This window comes from Gambusia affinis, linkage group LG10 (genome assembly GCF_019740435.1).
Source record: "Gambusia affinis linkage group LG10, SWU_Gaff_1.0, whole genome shotgun sequence".
In the NCBI taxonomy this organism is placed as follows: Eukaryota; Metazoa; Chordata; class Actinopteri; order Cyprinodontiformes; family Poeciliidae; genus Gambusia; species Gambusia affinis.
In genome coordinates, this window is record NC_057877.1 from 22,122,125 (window position 1) to 22,143,158 (window position 21,034).

The following is a 21,034-nucleotide window of genomic DNA, read 5'->3' on the forward strand; positions in this document are numbered from 1 at the left end:
TATATTTTAAACTCTGATGATATTGCTTTTAATATATAAGACAAACTTATTTTTGTCTAAATTAAATCTGATTTACTTTGAATGAAATCTATTGAACTAGTTTGGGAAATGCAGTGAGTTTTGTTTGCTTAATTGATTCCTGCAAATGATTACCAGAAACGTGGAAAACAATACACACAAAACTTAACAGGAATACATGTTTTTCTTACCCCAGACTTATTGATGAAAATAACGACCAAACTGGGGCGTGCAGTTATGTACAGTAGGATTACTATTTAAATACTGGTGATTTGATGTCACATTTGCTAAACCATTCCCAGGCTTTTATTCCAAACCTATTTTTGAAAATATATAGATTCTTTTTTTTCTTTTGTTTATTGAGGAGCTGGTTCATGATTTAAGGGGCTGTTTTTGGTCACTTCCTTTTTTTCCCTATCTGTGATTTAGGGATTGGAGGCTGAACACACTTGTGCAATAATTGAGCAATCTCCTTTTCTCTCTCTCTTATGAAATCCACAGCCCCTTCTCTGTATAACAGTGTAGCTGTCTGCAGTGCCTCGCTCTATTTGGTGGTTCAGAGTAGAAGGTTAAAATGCACATGATAACGAGAAGCGGCGTCCTACTGTTGTGGTCGCAATTAATGACTTTTGTAACATGCCAAGGTAAGTCCTAGTAGTTCTGCTCATCCTTTTTAATTTTAAAGTATTTTGCATTTATGTTTTCTTGATTTGTTATTGCTATAAACCCACTGAAATTGTTTGTCGCCGTCACACAGACTGTACACTTGAACAGTTTAAGAAAAGTCGTCACTTTGATTTAAATTTTGACATAAGTGGTTTACAAGCCACTTACAGCGGAGGAAAACAAGTGAGAGTTCCCTGCAATCCTGGCTATACTGGCTTTTTCAAGATGATCTGTTCTGAGGGGAGATGGTTATCTTCTAGCCCTAAATGTGAAGGTAAGTTTAAAACGTTTTTCATTCATTCTGCCATTTTTATCTTACTTTACTTTCGACCAAAGAGTATTTACACATGTTTTGCTCTTATCCCAATATTTTAAGTGAAATCATGCGGACATCCCGGAGATGCACAATTTGCAGATTTCCGACTTGTTGTCGGAGATGATTATGTGGTTGGATCTGAAATTGTTTATGAGTGCAACCCAGGGTACGATAAGATTAAAAAAAAGAGTTCCTTTCTCTTTGTGAGTTTCATTGTGAGCATTCTTACTCCTTTCATTAAAAACTTTTTACAGTTATCACATGGTGAGTCGGTCAAGCCACAGGCGCTGCTTGCCAGAAGGCTGGGATGGCAACATTCCAGTGTGTGAAGGTATGAGTTGAATATGATGTACATTTTTTTGTGGGTATGAATAAGGATGCAACTTTCGTTTCGAAAAAATAAAAAAAGCATTTCTGCGTTTAGTAAAGCAGTCTGTGAGTCTATTCAATTGCCTATGTTTTCAAACTGCTTGTCAAAGATGAAACACCCGAAATATATGCATTATGACAGGAGGGAGTGATCAGTAGCTGCTTCTCCATTGAAAATATAATTGTGCAATTTGACGTTTTGAGAATAAATCAGCTTAAATTTTGTGAAATCTTTTTCATTAAAAAGTTTTGGCATTAGGATGAGGACGTTTTTTGGCCATATCATATTTGGTTTATTTCACAAAACTGTAATGGAAACACCTTTTTGCGTCACACAAGTCACTTTTTCAGCAACAGGATGTTATCACTGGTACAAACCATGAAGACGCGTACGGCAGGGAGTAGTTGAGGATCTTAGCGCAGCTCGTTTTTCAAACATTTTTAATGGAAACATAGCAATTGATCAGAACTAAACAAAATGAAGCAGCATTTAAAACCTTTAAATCAGAATGGTATACATTATTGTTTACTGTACCTTTTGTTACATTGCAAAAACACAAAGTCTTACCAACCATTTTAGATATGTTTTTAGTGCACAGTCAGACTATTTTACTTGTAACAAGACATTTTTTCTATAAGCAAAATAACCTGCCAGTGGTAGTACGTTTTCATCAATGTGATGGAATTACTGACTTAAAACAAGCTCCTATGTATCTTCCTAAAAAGTTAATTGTAAGTTAGTTTTGTCTTATTTTGAGTATTTACAAAAAATTTGTGTTTATGCAGTGTAGAGCTTCACAAAGAAATGGTTTGCCTGATCTCTGATGCAATTGATGCATTATAAGATTGCACTGTAACATTTTGGTTTTTAATGCAATGCTATTCAAATCAATGTTGGTATTTCTATAGTTTTTCTTTTTATTTTATATATTTATTTTGGATTGCTATGTGTAGTAAGCTTTCTTTGTCTTGTGATTCAATTTTTGTCATTCCAGCCACAAAATGTCCAGCCATTCATGCAGATAATAATGTACAGATTTTAGGGGATGCAGAAGAAGCCACCTCTGGCAATGTTGTTCGGTTTAGCTGCAAGTCAAGTGCTGAAATCTTGGATGGATCACAAGAGATTTATTGCAAGGCTGATGGAGAGTGGAGTGGCCCGGTTCCAAAATGCAAAGGTATAGCAAGATGTCAAAACTAAAAATCACCACATATGTTAAAAGCTTTCTTTTGAATATAGTGTTATTCAAGATATGTTTTAACCTAGCAACATGAGTTTAAAACAGATAGAGGCAAAATTCAAGATTTAAATAATATTTTTTTATTACTTTGAAACATATTTGATACTATTTACTAAATGAAGGGAGTATTTTTTCCAGGCAAAACATGCAATTTTATAATACGATCAACAAACTGTTGCCTTCAGTTGTTATAAATAAGTTGTATGTATGTATCAAAAAAACTTAAAAGAAATGTAATCTCACAATTTGACGCCTTGAAATTGGCCCCCTTGTCTTTAAGAACCTTCTAATCTTTCCGACATTTCGCCTTCAGCACATAACCATCTTAGCCTTTATGGCTTTTACAGCCATCCTTAGGAGCGTTCAATTGAGAGGTAGTTCATATTTTGCACTCAACAGACTCACAATTCTACCGAGTGTTTGTCAATTGTTGCTGCCGCTAGTCTGGAGGAGCTGAGTGGGGAAGAAGTGAAGAACAGGAGGTCTGTTAAGTGAAAGCTGGAGTGTAAGCGTTTAGGCACCCTGGAATGGCTGCCTTGGCAGATTCAAGGATTTCTTAAACATGAATTAAAAGAATAAAAGCAACACCTTGTGTATGTTTTGTTGACTGAATTACAGCATAACACAACATTTTATATAGTACCTACCTACGTACCTTCTTAATATGTTTTAACAATAAGCCAATAAAATCTCAAACTGATTGAAAGGTAAAATTATCAGTCTACCGTTCCATTAGAATTGCACTTCTGGTGACGCTTGTGCTTGATATCAACAGCAATAAGATGTTCCGTCCCTCATATTGAACATGGCCGTGTGCGTGGTGCCGCTCAGGAGTACAAAGAACAAGAAATCTTAGATTTTACATGTGATCCTTCTTATAAACGGGCTAATGATAGAACTCCAAGATGCACAAAATTTGCAGGAAAAGGAGACTGGAGTCCCACACCTGCATGTATACGTGAGTACGATTTCAGTAACAACAAGTGATTTGATTCAATGAGGAGTAAAGTCTGAGGTACATATATGAAGTGTTTCTCCTTCTAACAAACTGACAAATAATAATATATGTCCAATGATTCCAGTGATTAAATGTGAACTGCCTTTGGCATCAATCCCTGGGACAACCTACAACCCTCCATACAAAAACCTGTTTTCACCTGGAGAAAAAGTGAGAGTCTCATGTGGGGAGAAATACTGGATTCTGGACACAAAAACAACTGTGGCTGATTTTACTTGTGGAATCAATGGAAACTGGAATACAGATATAGTATGCCAAGGTATGAAAAGCCCAAATGTCATCAATTGATTATTCAGTTAAAAAAGTACTTGTGCTAATGTTTCATTAGTCCTATGGATGATTCATACTGTTGATTTCAACTTTTTGAATAGAAAATTTATTTTTCTTCCACTCCAGAGGTTACATGCCCACAATACATACAAGAAGAACATTTGAATTATGCTGTTGACGCTTGGGGCAGAACCAAATTAGGTGACAGAGTACGATATTCCTGTGACCGGAACTCCGATCCTGGAAGTTCAGATGGAATGGCGACGTGTACCAGAGACGGATGGACACCAAAACCACTTTGTCGTGGTACTGTTCACTTTAAATGGTCTTTTGTTGTTTTACTGTAAAACTATATTTTCATTTTATTTACCTGGCCACTTTAAATTAAATACTTCATAATCTTGAAAAAAAATATTAAATTATCCTCTTTACTTTTAGAAAGAAGGTGGTTTGTCCACTTCCATAAAAGAGAAAAGTCCCTCTGTGGATCATTTTGTGACAGGAAGGTCGAGTCAAATCTCAAAAAACTAACAACCTGAACAAAAAGCAACTTGGCATCAGTTCTTCTTGCTTAGAGTAAAGAAATAAAGCATGAAACACTAACATTAGACGTTTCCCTTTTTAAACTCAACTTCATTGCCAAGTAGAAGCAAAAAATTAGTATTTATTATGATATGAAATAAAAAATAGATATTGAAATATTTTTTAGGACTCGGACTCATACACTATTGAATAAACACTTGTTGATGTTCTTTGTACCCAAAATTATTTAGAAAAATCCTTTGATCAAATGATTAAAGTAGCAACGCAAAAAATCTCAAACTGTAAGGAGAGAAAAAGCAGAAAAATAAACATTATCAATGAATAACTGCAACAATTTCAAAGCAAAATTTCCTTCCACATTTTTTGCATTTAGATTTTTCCTTATTATAATTTTGTTAGCAAATATCATGCTGCTTAAACTCCATGTTTAATGTTATTTTCTTTGTCAGGGAGACAGTGTGCAAAGCCTAACATTGAAAACTCCAGAATTACCAGCAATAATAGAAAAATTTACTCCGACGGTGACCGACTCACATACCAATGTGTGAGAGGGAATCAGAAACCTGTTACCATTACCTGTAATCGAGGAGCCTGGAAAGGGATACAGCAATGTCCAGGTATGAACATCTGTGAGTAATTTAATTGTGTTTTGCGAACTATTGTGAGAACCTTGTCATGGTTTGAAAGGCACTTAAAGGAAATATTGACCCTTTGCAACTACTTCACTTTCTCAATTCAAAGAGCCATGATGGACATCAGAAGTGACGATCAGGAGTAATGAACAGAGCACTTAAGTTGTTTTCCCAACATAAATAAACTGGCAAGTTGCTTTTGCCAGATTATTTATATTTTCTACTTGTTCAAGTCGAGCTGATTTGTCTGTAAACGTAACACACGGCTAGCTTACAAACCAACCCACCCTCTCCTGACGTGTTGATCAAATTTACCTACTTGCCTGAATTCACACCACATGATTTATGTCACTATGTCAAACACCCTTAAACCGGAGCAGCCTTAAAAACGTACAAAACATTTGAAGTTGAAACCGGTAAAGGCACAATTTACTACGCCTGTAATGAAAATTTCAAACTTCCTACCAAAAGCTGGTGGGGTCATGCCAAAAACTGCTAACCAGTTTTTTCCATTAGACGGGTACCTTCGTCATAATGCAGTATTTGATATTGCATTATCAAATCATACTTAGTTATAAAGTATATGAGCGTTAATCTTTTTACCTTGTAAAAACTTGCAAATCCGTGGTTACACCGAGGGCAGACAGTGATTATGGTTGACGGCTGCTATCCATCGTTATAAAATGAAATGACAAGTTTGGTTTTCACCATTGTCTGTTTGTGCAGCCGACCGCGAGCAGAAGGGCAGGAAGAAGTAAGAAATGTTACAAATAATTTTTTATTAGTCCAACATTTATTTAACATCATTTTAATTTATGACATCAGAACAGTTCATTTAAATATCTGGTTACAGCAGCATAGACTTAATTCAAGTATCCTTACATGATGATTTTGGGATATTTTGGTCGTTAATAGATAAATTAGCTGGACTTGAACAAGAAGAAGCCAAGAATAAACTGGTAAAAACAACTTGGGAAAAGAGGAACTGAGTGATATTAACATTTTTAAAATCAGGCCCTGAAGATGGATGCAAATTTGTTGCATTTATCTTTTGACCCTTGCAACTGGAATATGACTTCTTTTTTCTAAATCTTTAACAGATGAGCCACGTTGCCAGAAACCTGAAATTACAAATGGATTTGCAGTTGAACCCAGACCAGGCACAATTTACTACGCCTGTAATGAAAATTTCAAACTTCCTACCAAAGGCTGGTGGGGTCATGCCAAATGTAAAGATGGTGGGTTTGGCCAACTTCCTTCATGTATAGGTAATTAATCTCTATTTTCTCTTAGACATAATTTTACTCCTATGAATTTAACTAAATGCAATTCTTCCAGTTAGCTAAACTTCAGACGCTACCTAGTTTGTGTAATTTTTGGCCATTATAAATTAGTCAGTTTTTGGATATGTAATGTTTTATTTTCAATTATTCATTAATTATTCAGTTTCAAGTTTTCAGTAAATTAGCTTTTTTTATTATACAGTATATTTACAGTAACAATGCATTATTGACATGTATGCTTTGTCTTAAAGCAAAGACAATGTGTGGAGACCCTCCTGCTATTTCCAATGGAAAAGTGACAGTTTCAGGGACAATTGGTAGGATTGAATGTAATAAAGGATACATTGGAGAGATTCCTGAACTAACTTGTGTTAATGGAAGTTGGAATTCTGGTGACTTTGGACCAAAAACGATCTGCCGTGGTGAGACATCCAGATCATTTTAAAATACTCATATGTTTAAATTTAACAAAGATTTTAATTATAATTTTGCATATTTTTATGTCTTGCAGCAACTCCTGAAAACTGTGGCCCACCACCCAAAGTTGAGAATGCAATTGTCAACGTTCCATACCGGGAAAAATACTCGGATGGCTTCACTGTGACCTATCAGTGCCGTCACAAGTATATAATGCAGGAAGAAGCCACCATTACATGCAGAACTGGAACATGGGAAAAGAGAAACATCACATGTGTCCGTATGTGCATATTTTATTCAAAATGTTCTCAAAATATTATTAATGGCATTGTTTTAGGACTGTGTTACGATTTCATCCCTTTCTAAGTCTCTTTAATACTTGCAAGCAAACCATTTAATTCCTGCGATCTTTAATTATTGCGTATTTACCAAGTATTTGCACTATTTCTGCAGATAAAATCTATGAAACTTGAAGAAAATTTTCCAAACTATAATTTAGTAAAATTACATAAAAAATATATGAGATTATGATCTGATTGGACCAAAAGTCTGACTGGATTCCTGCCAGTAAATATTATCAATCATGAAACTTCTATTTTCATTAAACCTCTATTTTTGGCAATTGTAAAATATACAAATTATTTTATGTTTGTGGTTTACCAACCATATAAAAAAAAAACATTTCAATGGTTGGCATGAAGCACATTCCATATAAAACAGGCCTCATCTGTTTGGGTGGCACCATCCAGATGTGGCAAACTACCAAAATGTATGAAATGACAGAGGATGAATGAAAATAAAATATATATTATTTTTTAAAAAGCCCATTTTAAAATTGTACCTGAGAATGGTTCAGCTTATTTTGAAACCTAAAATACAAACTCACCTGTTATCTGGTTTTTCATCTTAGCAGAAAAGGCAAAATGGTGCCCTCCTTTATGTTACCCATTGTTCATAACATGCAGTCTTATTTCAGAGTATTATTGAAAAGTTTGTTTATTTCAGTAACTCAATTCACTCACTGAAACAAATTATGTTATATTCAATTGAAATGATTTTCCACTTACATTGAAGGGAAACATTACATCAGACATATAAACATTTTATTACAGAAACAAGGGTATTTCTAATACCTTCTTAAAAATTATTTTGAAAAGGTTTATTTAATCTGACAAACGAGCTTCATCAGAATGCATATTCTAGTTCACTGAGTATCACTTTATACATTTCTTTCCCTCAAATAACATAAAAGAAGCAAACAATATGAAGGTTTCATAAAAAAAGGTCCAGCAAGAACTGCAGAGTGAAGAATGAGTAAAAACAAATGAGAAATTGGAGCAATAACATGATTTACAATTAAGATCGGAGCTCTGCGTAAGCAAACCAAAATAAGGCCTTTCCAATTATTTAGAGGAGAGGCCGTCCTTTGAAATAAGCTCTGTGATGCAAATTCTCATAAAACTGTCTTAATGTGTTTCAGCTTCTTGTGAGCAGCTCAATGACACCCGACTGAGAGTGACGACAGACACGATTAAAGAAACATACTTGGCAGGAGATGTGGTTCAATATGAGTGCACTGCGCCTGGTGCCAATAGACAAGGCAGCGCAACATGTGAGAATGGCAAGTGGACAAAATCTGAAGAATGTCCAGGTAAGAGGAAATGGTGCTAAAAATAGGAAAAATAGAATTTAGTTTTTTATTTTTACATCACTTCAAGAAAATTTATAACTTGACAGATGCACTTTTTACTTCTTATGAACTAAAAGGTTTAATAAAATTGAAACAGAATTGTTTGTTAAATCTTGTGTTTCATCTGGTCTTCTCTGGTTTTCTCAGGCATCCCTTGTGAAGTTGACACATTGGGTGTCGGACTGGTATATTTGGGAAGTGCACCCCGAAATAATCGAGTGATGCCTGGAGAGAAATTCCGTTTTTTGTGTGGAGATGAGTATGATATGGAGGGTTCTGATGAAGTTCAGTGTTTAGACACGGGGAAGTGGAATCCCCCTTTTCCAACCTGCTCTGGTGTGTTCACTTCCTGTTTGGTCCAACTTGCAAACACAGAACCAATCCACTTATACAATGCCTTTAACATCAATTAATTTTAAAAATAGCTTTTAAACTTCTATTGACTTTGTCTTGTTTAAAATTAATCCACAATGCAAGTGGAACTATCACAAAAATAATTCCATTTGCATGCATTGTAAATGTTGTACAGCAACATTTACCTTTGTAGTAGTTAAAATCCTTGATCAGCAACAGTTCTGAGCCGTAACTGACAATCTCACTCATTTTTTTGTTTTCATAAAAGTGATATGTAATTTAAATGATGAATTTAAATTAACAACTTTATAATTATTGGTTTAAAAAGATTACAGTCAAAATTGGTATTTAGTTTCCATGAGTTATGACATATTTTGCTGATGTTGTAAACTTCTGTTCTTTGGCAGAGAAATGCAGAATACCAGAACTACTCAAAACTGTTCGCATCGTTTCATCTGTACAAGGGGATTTTATAAGTAAAGGAGATATATTGTCATTTGCCTGCCGTCAACAAGATCACATCATGCAAGGGAATTCAACAAGTAGCTGTTTGGGAAACGGAAAGTGGAGCAACCCGCTACCTCAGTGTGCAGGTAAATCACTACTTGAACAACTTCTTGAACATTTTTTTAACCTAACTATATCTATTCAAGGTGTCACTATAATGCATTTAATTAAAATATCACATTTAACTAAATGACACTCTGGTCATTTGTGCTCAACTGTTGGACATTAGCATGTTTGGCAAAGGGAAGCTACAATTTCAGGTTTTGAACACCGCATATTTTTGTGACCGATAATTCCCCACATGGAGATACTTTCAAACTCTCCGGGTAAAGAAATTATTATGTATAAACAATAATATAATGTATGAAAAAGGAAACAAATTGTCCCTCCGTGTAGATGGAGATAAGGGAAATCTAGTCACTGTGGTGATCTAGCTTAAATCCCAGGGGCAGCAATTCATTTTTTATGTTAGGATACAAACAACAAATAATATATTCCATAAATGATACAAGTTTAATAAAGCACAATCTCAAACTGCTTTTTTCTCATTGTTCACATTCTTTCAGCTGCTGTACATTGTTCAGCACCACCAACTCTTGAAGATGGAGACACCAAATTATTCATCAGCTCAGCTACAGTTTATCAAACTGGTGACAGAATTGAATATATCTGTGTGGATAAGTACACTATGTATGGTGACCCATTCAAAACCTGTGATAATGGTGTATGGAAAGGAGACATGAGATGCCTCAGTAAGTTAAATTTGAACATTTCATTTTGCATTCTGTGATATTTCTGTTGTTCCAGTTCTTTACTTAAAAACCTCTGCTGCTTATGATTCTTCCAGCTGCGATCAAGAATAATAAAATGTGCAATTGCATAATATCAAACCAAATAACTATTTTTTTACAAGATACTTTTGACATTGTTTAAAATAATAAAGATAAAAGGTGAACATTCTTGAGTAATCTGTACTTTTAAAGTATCTAGAAAAAGTACAATTAAATATTTTATTTTCAAAATTATGATCAAAAATATTTCATAGGAACAATAAGAAACTGTACTTGAGTACAGTAAAAATTAAAAATAATTACTAAACTAAAAGCGTAGTCATTTTTGATTGACTAATATCCAATGAGAATATGATTCTACAACCTCAAAATATGTATTTTAAAAATTATTTTTTTTAAATCTCTAGACTTCAAATCTCAACCCCTGAGAAATTAGTAAATTATAATTTAAAACTTTTTAAAGATTAAACCTATCATTCACTTATTTTCCTTGGTTACATTTTTTTAAATGATGAAAAATAATGATAGAATATTTTATAAATGGGAAGCGAAATGTAAAAGTAAAATGCAAAAACTTACTGATCTGCATCGTCAGGTTAGAACCAGAATATGGTCCTACTGTATTCTGTAAATATTCTAAAGTAAATATATTAATATTTGCAAGTATTTATTTTTTTTAATTTATGCAGCAAAATTAATTCTATTTTACTATTTTTTGTTTTTCAGAACCCTGCACTGTGAACGAGGAATTAATGCGTCAACATGGTATTATTTTTAGACATGGTTCTGACAATAAGATGTATGCACCACATGAGGATCACCTCACATTTCGTTGTGTAAGCCGTAAAAGTCTAGTTGGCACTGTGCCGTTCCGTGTTCAGTGTAATGATGGTCAGATGACCCTGCCTACCTGCCAGTAAAAGTTTCCAGTGACCTAGATATAGACGTGTAATCACAAAAATATGTAAACTAGTTTGGAACGTCAAAGTGCTGAAAATTAAACAAATAAATACTGCATTGTAAAACAAGAAAATACATTAATAAATAATGGATAAAGATATGACAATGAAATTGTGAAATAGCTGAAAGAATATTAAATTTTATGCTCATTATTGTGAAATATTATTCATTCTTTTTTAATATGTGCTCATTCAAATAAAACATTTTACTGGGATTTTTACCCCAACAGTAGCTGTTGGTGTTGAGTCATTTTTCTTTATTTCCTGTGGTTTTGTTGTGGCCAGTCACATTTATAAAACTTATAGATTAGTCAAGTGACTAATATTTACATTTCAGGTTGGTTGTGTTATTGTGGGTCAGTTTCCAGTCAGACGGTCTGTGAGTGTTTGTTAAATGGGTGATGTGATCCTCAGCCTGAAAACGTTTGTAAAACACTGCTCTAGTAGATTGAACTGAAATAATAATTTATCAGAAGATATTTTGTTGTGATGGTGAGATGAATGTCCATGATATATTCGGATTTCCATCCATTTAATCCACTAACAAGCCAACGCGCTGTGGTGCTTCATTTGCTCTATTGCGATGTCAAGAGGACAAACCATGTAAAACACTCAAAGTGGCATTGATCTTATGTCTGAAACTTTAAAACAAATAAACAAAAACAAATTTGTGACGCCAATACAAACATTTTGAGTATGCTCTGGTTTTCATGAAACAATGGCCGGATCAAAATAAAAAGGAAACACCTAGGGGAGAGAGTTGTGATGTAATTGAGTTTGTGTCAGTTTGCAACCAAGTTTATCTCACCAGGGACATTTTCTTATTTTTTTCTTACAAATAAAAACTTCTGATGTGCTCAATTTCAGGCGGTTTTTGTGCATCCTAAATGATTCAGCTGACTCATCTGAGCTTGGTTATATAATTTCTCAGCAAAGATAAGGTCTTTTTGTGGCATTAAGGTTCACCTCTTAAATTGTCAGAAGTTTTAATGTTGGTTTTTTTACATCAATTATTATTACTATGTCCAAAACGTTTAATTAGAAGGGAATCATTGTGGGTTTGAGCTGCTAAGTGTCTAAGGCTACATTCACTCTGCAGCCCGAAGTGACCCAATTTTTTGTCAAATGGGATGTTTTTGGTGTGGTCACGACATGTATTTGTTCTCTAATCTAGTGTGAACTCCAAATGACCTGAAAGTTCCCCAAATACGCAGTAGAGGGCGCAATAACAATACAATAATAGAGAGCATGTTCAGTGTTTTGCCAATCGCCATTCAGAAGAAGAAGTTCTCGGTGTTTGCGGAAGTAAACATGGATGCTAACAACGGAGAACATCTTGCGATTTTGAAATTGTTGTCCGACTGGAACCAGCACAGTAACAACTTAATCCTCATTTAGTTGTTTTTCTTCTCGCTTGTGCGTATTATTGTGATTTTAAAAATCACCAGGACGGACCAAAAACATGTGAGCACACGTGCAGAAAATCAGCCGACACAAATAATCAGACATTACTCATTTTATTCTTTTTAGCGCTAAAAAGAAAGACGCTTACCCTCACAGGCTAATTTGTTGTGACGTGAATACACCGGGATTAAACAGCATCTGATCAAAAACGGATGATCCATTCTTTATATCTAAGACACGCCTTATTGGTCGTCTGATGAACTACGTCAGCTAAGGAATGTCTGCTGAGAAGTAACTTATTACCATAAGCGATGGATTTGATTTGTAAACTGTTATTTAATTTATTTATTTTATTTTATCTTTTGTCATGGAATCCTGTGGATTTGTTATCCCAGCACCTCGAGCATACTACTGTCTGCAATTGTAAATTATTTGTAAATAAAGTGAAAAAAAAACAAAAACTTGATATCATGGCGTCAGCTTAAGTTTCACTTTTACAGAAAGACTTTTGTTTGAAAGTGAAACATGCAAGGTCAAGTTTCATTCCTCCAAAAAGCTCTCTGTGCATAAATGAAATATACTATGTGTGAAAAACAGCTGTGTGTGCATGAATGTATGTGCAACCCTGGATAAGCATCTCAACAGTATCAAATAGTGACATTTGTCGAGTATAAATAACATTCAGGACCTGGCCATTATGATTCATGTCACATTTGAAAAGATCAGAAACGCATCGGATATCCAAGTGGTCCGGGTCACATTAGAAAAGAATCGGACCTGTGTCATGACAAGATCAGATACAAGTTGCATTAAGGCCAGAAAAAAATAAGAAAGAAAAATCTGAATTGGGTCACTTTTTGCTGCAGTATGAACCCATCCTGAGACTTGGGTTATCATTTTTGTTTGTTAGCACTTTTTGAGGAGAATTTGTCAGTTTTGCCTGGAAGATCCCTCTTAGTGAGGAGGAAGGGTTCTGGTTTCAACTCCAATGTTGGCTGTGCTGTTTGGAATGAGAGGTGCATAAAAAAGGCTTTTAAATGGATGCCTCTACTCTTTTTTTGTGGAAGATGCCTGTTGAAGGAGTGGAACCAAAAAGGGGAACTCAGGGTTTATGTTTCCTGTTAGCACTGGACTTTAAGCTTGGACTATTCAAGTTTTTACATGACTTATCAGCAAAGCTTTTATTTTGTATATATTGTGATACATTTCTCAGCATTTGCTAGAGCAGGGGTCTCAAACTCCAGTCCTCGAGGGCCGCAGTCCTGCAGTTTTTAGATGTGCCACAGGTACAAAACACTGGAATGAAATGGCTTAATCACCTCCACCTTGTGTAGACCAGTTCTCCAGAGCCTTAATTATTCTATTCAGGTGTGGTGCAGCAGAGGCACATCTAAAAGTTGCAGGACTGCGGCCCTCAAGGACTGGAGTTTGAGACCCCTGTGCTAGAGAGTTATATAAAATTATGTTTGAGAAACTACACTAGACAGTGTTTTTTATACATTGATCATCATCTTACCACTAAATTACCTTAGTTTCACAATAGTGAGTCCAATGTTCCACTGTCCTTCATGAAAACAAGGTAAAGGTACCAGGGGATTTTAAATAAACATGTGCAAGATAACCAAGCAAACAAAAATGTACATGATTAACTAACAGTTCAGACAGAAACGTTGGTTTTATAGTAAACAATCCAGTCTGACCTTCAAAAGTTGATGAGCAAAAAAAAAAAATCTCAGGATTCTTAGAAATAATCAGTCGCTTAAAGGTAAAAGTTATATTTAAACAGAGAATATTAACTGTTACTTGAAAAATAATCAATTTAAGTCTTGATAAATGTCTGAGGATGTGAGACTTTAAATGAGTGGTGGGTTCATCTTGGTAGAAGAAAAACAGTGACGTATATGTGGGCTGTCCATGTCACCCTTTTGAGCTGCAGCTGGATTAAAAATGGGGCAACCTAAGTAAACTTTTCCTCAGAAAACATCAAGTCAACACAGGCAATGAAGCCTCTGGGGTTTATGTTCCTGGTTCTCCAGGCGTTTCTAAGCGTGGAATTTTCCTGGTCACAGAATGGTAAGAAACTGCTTTTTATTGATGTTTTAAAGCCATTGTTATAGAAAACACAAAGAAAGTTTTATTTCAGGCAAGGCAACTTTGTTTATATAGCACCTTTCAGACTCAAATGGCTTATATATAGAAGTTAGAAACATGAATGAAACTAAGATTAAAAAGGTAAAAATAAAGAAAACAATAGAGTGAGAGTAACAACCTTATTTTAAAAGAGCTCACAGTGAGAGCACTCCTACTGTGAACAGAAAACTTATTCCAGATTTGTGGTGCCTTAAAATCCAAGAACAAAAGAAACATTTTATGTAATCATGGATGTTTTTTTTATTATTTGTATATTTCTGCAATTTAAACAACAACCGATAATAAAGTAAATGATATTATTCTTCTTATTCTTTTCACTTGCACCAAAGTATTTTAAAATAGATTATTTTGCCCTTATTACTAAAAGAGTGTTAAAAACAGTTAAAACAGTTTTGCATCTAGTATGCATGAAAAACTATAAATACTTTTGATAATTATTACATTAGGGGAAGAAGTAGCTTATAGTTATCTTATACTTATCTTGCTCTCATTTATAGGTTATTTATTGATTAATATATTGCATGTGATTGCTTGTTATTTATGTATTTGTTTTTATCTAGTCATTTTGAACATATAACTCTTGTATATATATATATATATATAGAGAGAGAGAGACATATCTATATATATATATATAGAAATTACAAACTTTGTATTTATTACCTAAGATGGAGTAGCTCTCAACAAATAAGCAATTTCCCCTTGGGGATCAATAAAGTATTTTATTCTATTCTAGTTCATTGTTTTATGTTAAGTTTCATGTCAGATCTTTTTAAATCAGCCAGCCTAATCTAAGATCAGAACCAGAGCCAATGGAAACACTCTGTAATATAAATTATCCCTGAGTATTTATGTAAATTCCCCTAAATTGGGAGATGCTTATTTTCCAAAAAATAAATAAATAACACCAATAGGCTACAGTTAAGTTCTTTGGTACAAAAGGGTATGTTAGTGTTTACGTCATGGATATGCGCTTGGGCAAAAAGGCAACTCACGGGCGTTAAATGGCCGTTCTAAAATAATCCAGATCCTGATATTTTCGGGTTTCTTTTTTAATAATTTAAATTTCTGACATATTCTCTTATTTTATTAACTCATTGTTTTACTTTCAGTGAACTCTTGTGAAATTGGTGGACTGAATCCTAACCTGTATCTATCTGGACTAACACCGACTGGTGGAACGATGGAACCTGGACACAAGCTGCGTTTTCTCTGTGGTCCTGGTTATCAGCTGGACGGCTCAACGGAAATTGAATGCTTACCAACCGGCCAATGGAGCGCTTCCTTCCCATCATGCTCTGGTACGTTCATCTGAAGTGATGTAAAAAAAAGTAAACATACAAAACATGCAATTTTATAATACAATCAACAAACTGTTGCCTTCAGTTGTTATAATAAAGTTATATGTATGTATCAAAAAAACTTAAAAGAAATATAATCTCACAATTTGACACCTTGAAATTGGCCCCCTCGTCTTTAAGAACCTTCTAATCTTTCCGACATTTCGCCTTCAGCACATAACCATCTTAGCCTTTATGGCTTTTACAGCCGTCCTTAGGAGCGTTCGATTGAGAGGTGGATCATATTTTGCACTCAGCAGACTCACAATTCTACCGAGTGTTTGTCAATTGCTGCTGCCGCTAGTCTGGAGGAGCTGAGTGGGGAAGAAGTGAAGGACAGGAGGTCTGTTAAGTGAAAGCTGGAGTGTAAGCGTTTAGGCACCCTGGAATGGCTGCCTTGGCAGATTCAAGGATTTCTTAAACATGAATTAAAAGAATAAAAGCAACACCTTGTGTATGTTTTGTTGACTGAATTACAGCATAACACAACATTTTATATAGCACCTACCTATGTACCTTCTTAATATGTTTTAACAATAAGCCAATCAAATCTCAAACTGATTGAAAGGTAAAATTATCAGTCTACCTTTCCATTAGAATTGCACTTCTGGTAACACTTGTGCTTGATATCAACAGCAATAAGATGTTCCATCCCTCATATTGAACATGGCCGTGTGCGTGGTGCCGCTCAGGAGTACAAAGAACAAGAAATCGTAGATTTTACATGTGATCCTTCTTATAAACCGGCTGAGAGTCCATCAAGATGCACAAAATTTGCAGGAAAAGCAGACTGGAGTCCCACACCTGCATGTATACGTGAGTACGATTTCAGTAACAACAACAAGTGATTTGATTCAATGAGGAGTAAAGTCTGAGGTACACATATGAAGTGTTTCTCCTTCTAACAAACTGACAAATAATAATATATGTCCAATGATTCCAGTGATTAAATGTGAACTGCCTTTGGCATCAATCCCTGGGACAACCTACGACCCTCCATACAAAAACATGTTTTCACCTGGAGAAACAGTGACAGTCTCATGTGGGGAGAAACACTGGATTCTGGACACACAAACAACTGTGGCTGATGTTACTTGTGGAATCAATGGAAACTGGAATACGGATATAGTATGCCAAGGTACTAAAGGCCCAAATGTCATCAATTGATTATTCAGTTAAAAAAGTACTTGTGCTAATGTTTCATTAGTCCTATGTATAATTCATACTGTTGATTTCAACTTTTTGAATAGAAAATTTATTTTTCTTCCACTCCAGAGGTTACATGCCCACTATACATACAAGAAGAACATTTGTATTATGCTTTTGACGCTTGGGGCAGAACAAAATTAGGTGACAGAGTGCAGTATTACTGCAAAAGGAACTCCGATCCTGGAAGTTCAGACAGCATGGCGACGTGTACCAGAGAAGGATGGAGACCAAAACCACTTTGTCGTGGTACTGTTCACTTTAAATGGTCTTTTGTTGTCTTACTGTAAAACTATATTTTCATTTTATTTACCTGGCCACTTTAAATTAAATGCTTCATCATCTTGAAAAACATTCCTTGTAAATTATTTTTGTGTTGGTCTGCAGTGAATCAGGGTTTTCTAGAAGGTTGTGTCAAATCTCAAAAAAGTAAACAGTAAAGAGATGAAGTGTAAATACTTCATTTTTTATTTTAAAGGTTAATACTTGGACTCTAATGTAACCAATAAGTCTAACACAAACCAAACTCTAACATTTGAGGTCACTAATTTAAACTCTACTGTTCCTTTAATGTACCAGAGGACACAAAACAGTTTAATGAAAATTTTGAATGAATTGGAATAGAAAAAATGGATACTGATTATTAGGAGTGTCTAATAATGATGTCAATGATGTTTCTGTTTACCAAAATCTCTCATAAAAAGATCACAAAGAAAAACACCAAAACCGATCCTGCAACTTTATATCATTGATTAAGTCCAGCAGTTGTAAATAATGATAAGCTGATAATAAAAATTGATTTTCTTCATCAGGGAGACAGTGTGAAAATCCTAACATTGAAAACTCCAGAATCACCAGCAGTAGTAGAAGAACTTATTACAACGGTGACCGACTCACATACCAATGTTTGGGAGGGAATCAGGAATCTGTTACCATCACCTGTGATGGAGGAGCCTGGGAAGGGATAAAGCAATGTTCAGGTAAGAATATCAGTCCGGAAAACTCCCCTCAGGTCCTAAATATGGTAAATGAAATATGAAAACATTATTAAAGGGACCCTGGTTCATAGGGACAATAGTCAGCTTGAATGGACCACAGTTGGTTTTCCCCATTGGTCCAGACCTTTTGTCCAGATGTGAATGCATTCAAGTAAATCCTCATGCGGACCAAATAACTGGACAGAGTCCCACTTTTTGAGGTGGTCTCAGACCGCTTCCAAACAAATTCTGGTATGGTTAATTTTGGGTGTGAATACAGGCAGGCCTGGATCTGGACCAACTAGAGGAAATGCCTGTTTGGATGCAGCTCCTCTTCGTCACCAGAGAAAATCCTGTGATACCAAGTTCTTCCTCCTCCATCAGCACATTCAGCAGCGCGCTCATGAAATTGATTTACAGCACTAAGAACCTCCTCCTGGTTCTGATTGGTGGTTTTTGATCGAGAGCTGTTCATTTCTTTAGAGAGCAACAGCAGCACAGAGAGGAGCTGGAGGAGATCAGTCTTTTCACAGATTATGTCTCATATTAAATGAAATGAACTGCAAACATAATTTTTCTTCTTTCAAGTGAAAACAACACTAAAGAATCGTCCTGCATTTTGATGAAGCACCGTCTTTTACTACTGTCTCATTGCTCACTTTCTTTCAGCTCCTTTGGGTTGTTCAGCACCACCAGCTCTTGAAGATGGAGACACCAAATTATTTATCAGCTCAGCTACAGTTTATCAACATGGTGAAAAAGTTGAATATACCTGTGTGGATAAGTACACTATGGATGGAGACCCATTCAAAACCTGTGATAATGGTGTATGGAAAGGAGTCATGAGATGCCTGAGTAAGTTAAATTTGAACATTTCATTTTGCATTCTGTGATATTTCTGCTGTTCCAGTTCTTTACTTAAAAACCTCTGCTGCTTATGATTCTTCCAGCTGCGATCAAGAATAATAAAATGTGCAATTGCATAATATCAAACCAAATAACTATTTTTTTTACAAGATACTTTTGACATTGTTTAAAACAATAAAGATAAAAGGTGAACATTCTTGAGTAATCTGTACATTTAAAGTATCTAGAAAAAGTACAATTAAATATCTTATTTTCAAAATTATGATCAAAAGTGTTTCAAAGGAATGATAAGAAACTGTACTTGAGTACAGTAAAAATTTTAAATAATTACTAAACTAAAAGCATAATCATTTTTGATCGGCTAATATCCAATGAGAATATCATTCTACAACCTCAAAATGTCTATTTTAAAATTTATTTTTTAAAAATCTTTAGACTTCAAATCTCAACCCCTGAGAAATTAGTAAATTATAATTTAAAACATTCAGTTATGGGATGTGCTGTGGTGGTGCAGGGGTTAAGCACAACCCACATAAGGAGGCCTTAGTCCTCGACGCGGCCGTCGCAGGTTTGATTCCCGGCCTGGCGACCTTTGCCGCATGTCTTCCCCCTTCTCTCCTTACCCACTTTCCTGTCTATTAACTATCAAATAAAGGCCACTAGAGCCAATAAAAACTAAAAAAAATAAAAAAACATTCAGTTATTTTCCTTGGTTACATTTTTTTTAAATGATAAAAAAGAATGATAGAATATTTTATAAATGGGAAGCAAAATGTAAAAGTAAGATGCAAAGACTCACTGATCTGCATCGTCAGGTTAGAACCAGAATATGGTCCTACTGTATTCTGTAAATATTCAAAAGTAAATATATTAATATTTGCAAGTATTTTTTTTTTTAATTTATGCAGCAAAATTAATTCTGTTTTACTATTTTTTTGTTTTTCAGAACCCTGCACTGTGAACCAGGAATTAATGCGTCAACATGGTATTATTTTTAGACATGGTTCTGACAATAAGGTGTATGCACCACATGAGGATCACATCACATTTCGTTGTGAAAGCGGTAAGAGACCTGTTGGCACTGTGCCGTTCCGTGTTCAGTGTAATGATGGTCAGATGACCCTGCCTACTTGCCAGTAAAAGTTTCCAGTGTCCTAGATAAAGACGTGTAATCACAAAAATATGTAAACTACTATGGAACGTCAAAGTGCTGAAAATTAAACAAATAAATACTACATTGTAAAACAAGAAACTACATTAATAAATAATGGATAAAGATATGACAATGAAATTGTGAAATAACTGAAAGAATATTCAATTTTATGCTCATTATTGTGAAATATTATTCCTTTTTTTTTTAATATGTGCTCATTCAAATAAAACATTTTACTGTGATTTTTACCCCAACAGTAGCTGTTGGTGTTGAGTCATTTTTCTTTATTTCCTGTGGTTTTGTTGTGGCCAGTCACATTTATAAAACTTATAGATTAGTCAAGTGACTAATATTTCCATTTCAGGTTGGTTGTGTTATTGTGGGTCAGTTTCCAGTCAGACGGTCTGTGAGTGTTTGTTAAATGGGTGATGTGATCCTCAGCCTGAAAACGTTTGTAAAACACTGCTCTAGTAGATTGAACTGAAATAATAATTTATCAGAAGATATTTTGTTGTGATGGTGAGATGAATGTCCATGACATATTCGGATTTCCATCCATTTAATCGACTAAGGAGTCGACGCGCTGTGGTGCTTCAGTTGCTCTATTTCTCTGATTTTGCAACATGGAGTTCTCTGTCTTTGAAAAGTAAAGGTAAAAGTGTAGCTTCTTTTTTAATGAAAATGGGCAAGTTAACCAAGCAAACAAATGTGTACATGATTATTAACAGGAAAGGGTTATAACTCTATATCCTTTATATCAGGGGTGCCCAAGGTTAGTCCTCGAGGGCCGGCGTCCTGCATGTTTTAGTTCTCCAGTAGCAATTAGCAAACACCTGGTGGAGCTGTACATCTTCTGAGCTCA

At 34.9% G+C, this 21,034-nt stretch overlaps 1 protein-coding gene across 7 annotated transcripts; it reads left to right on the plus strand.

The window, feature by feature from the left end:
* Positions 1 to 212: 212 nt before the first annotated feature.
* On the plus strand, positions 213 to 20,428 carry LOC122839089 (complement factor H-like). Of its 7 annotated transcripts, none has more exons than XM_044130396.1 (17): positions 213 to 662; positions 776 to 958; positions 1,061 to 1,166; positions 1,255 to 1,331; positions 2,365 to 2,547; positions 3,386 to 3,568; positions 3,693 to 3,887; positions 4,025 to 4,204; positions 4,891 to 5,058; positions 6,174 to 6,341; positions 6,608 to 6,778; positions 6,868 to 7,053; positions 8,254 to 8,424; positions 8,611 to 8,799; positions 9,225 to 9,410; positions 9,891 to 10,076; positions 10,842 to 11,306. In XM_044130396.1, the coding sequence occupies exons 1-17, from the start codon at positions 593 to 595 to the stop codon at positions 11,033 to 11,035; spliced, it is 2,796 nt and encodes a 931-aa protein (XP_043986331.1). In that variant the 5' UTR covers positions 213 to 592; the 3' UTR covers positions 11,036 to 11,306. The 7 variants fall into 7 exon arrangements, with proteins under 7 accessions (XP_043986331.1, XP_043986330.1, XP_043986325.1 ...); XM_044130395.1 differs by lacking the exon at positions 10,842 to 11,306 and adding an exon at positions 19,966 to 20,428 and having other exon boundaries at positions 261 to 662; XM_044130390.1 differs by lacking the exon at positions 10,842 to 11,306 and adding an exon at positions 19,966 to 20,428 and having other exon boundaries at positions 371 to 662; positions 4,891 to 5,070; positions 9,876 to 10,076.
* The last annotated feature ends 606 nt before the right edge of the window (positions 20,429 to 21,034 follow it).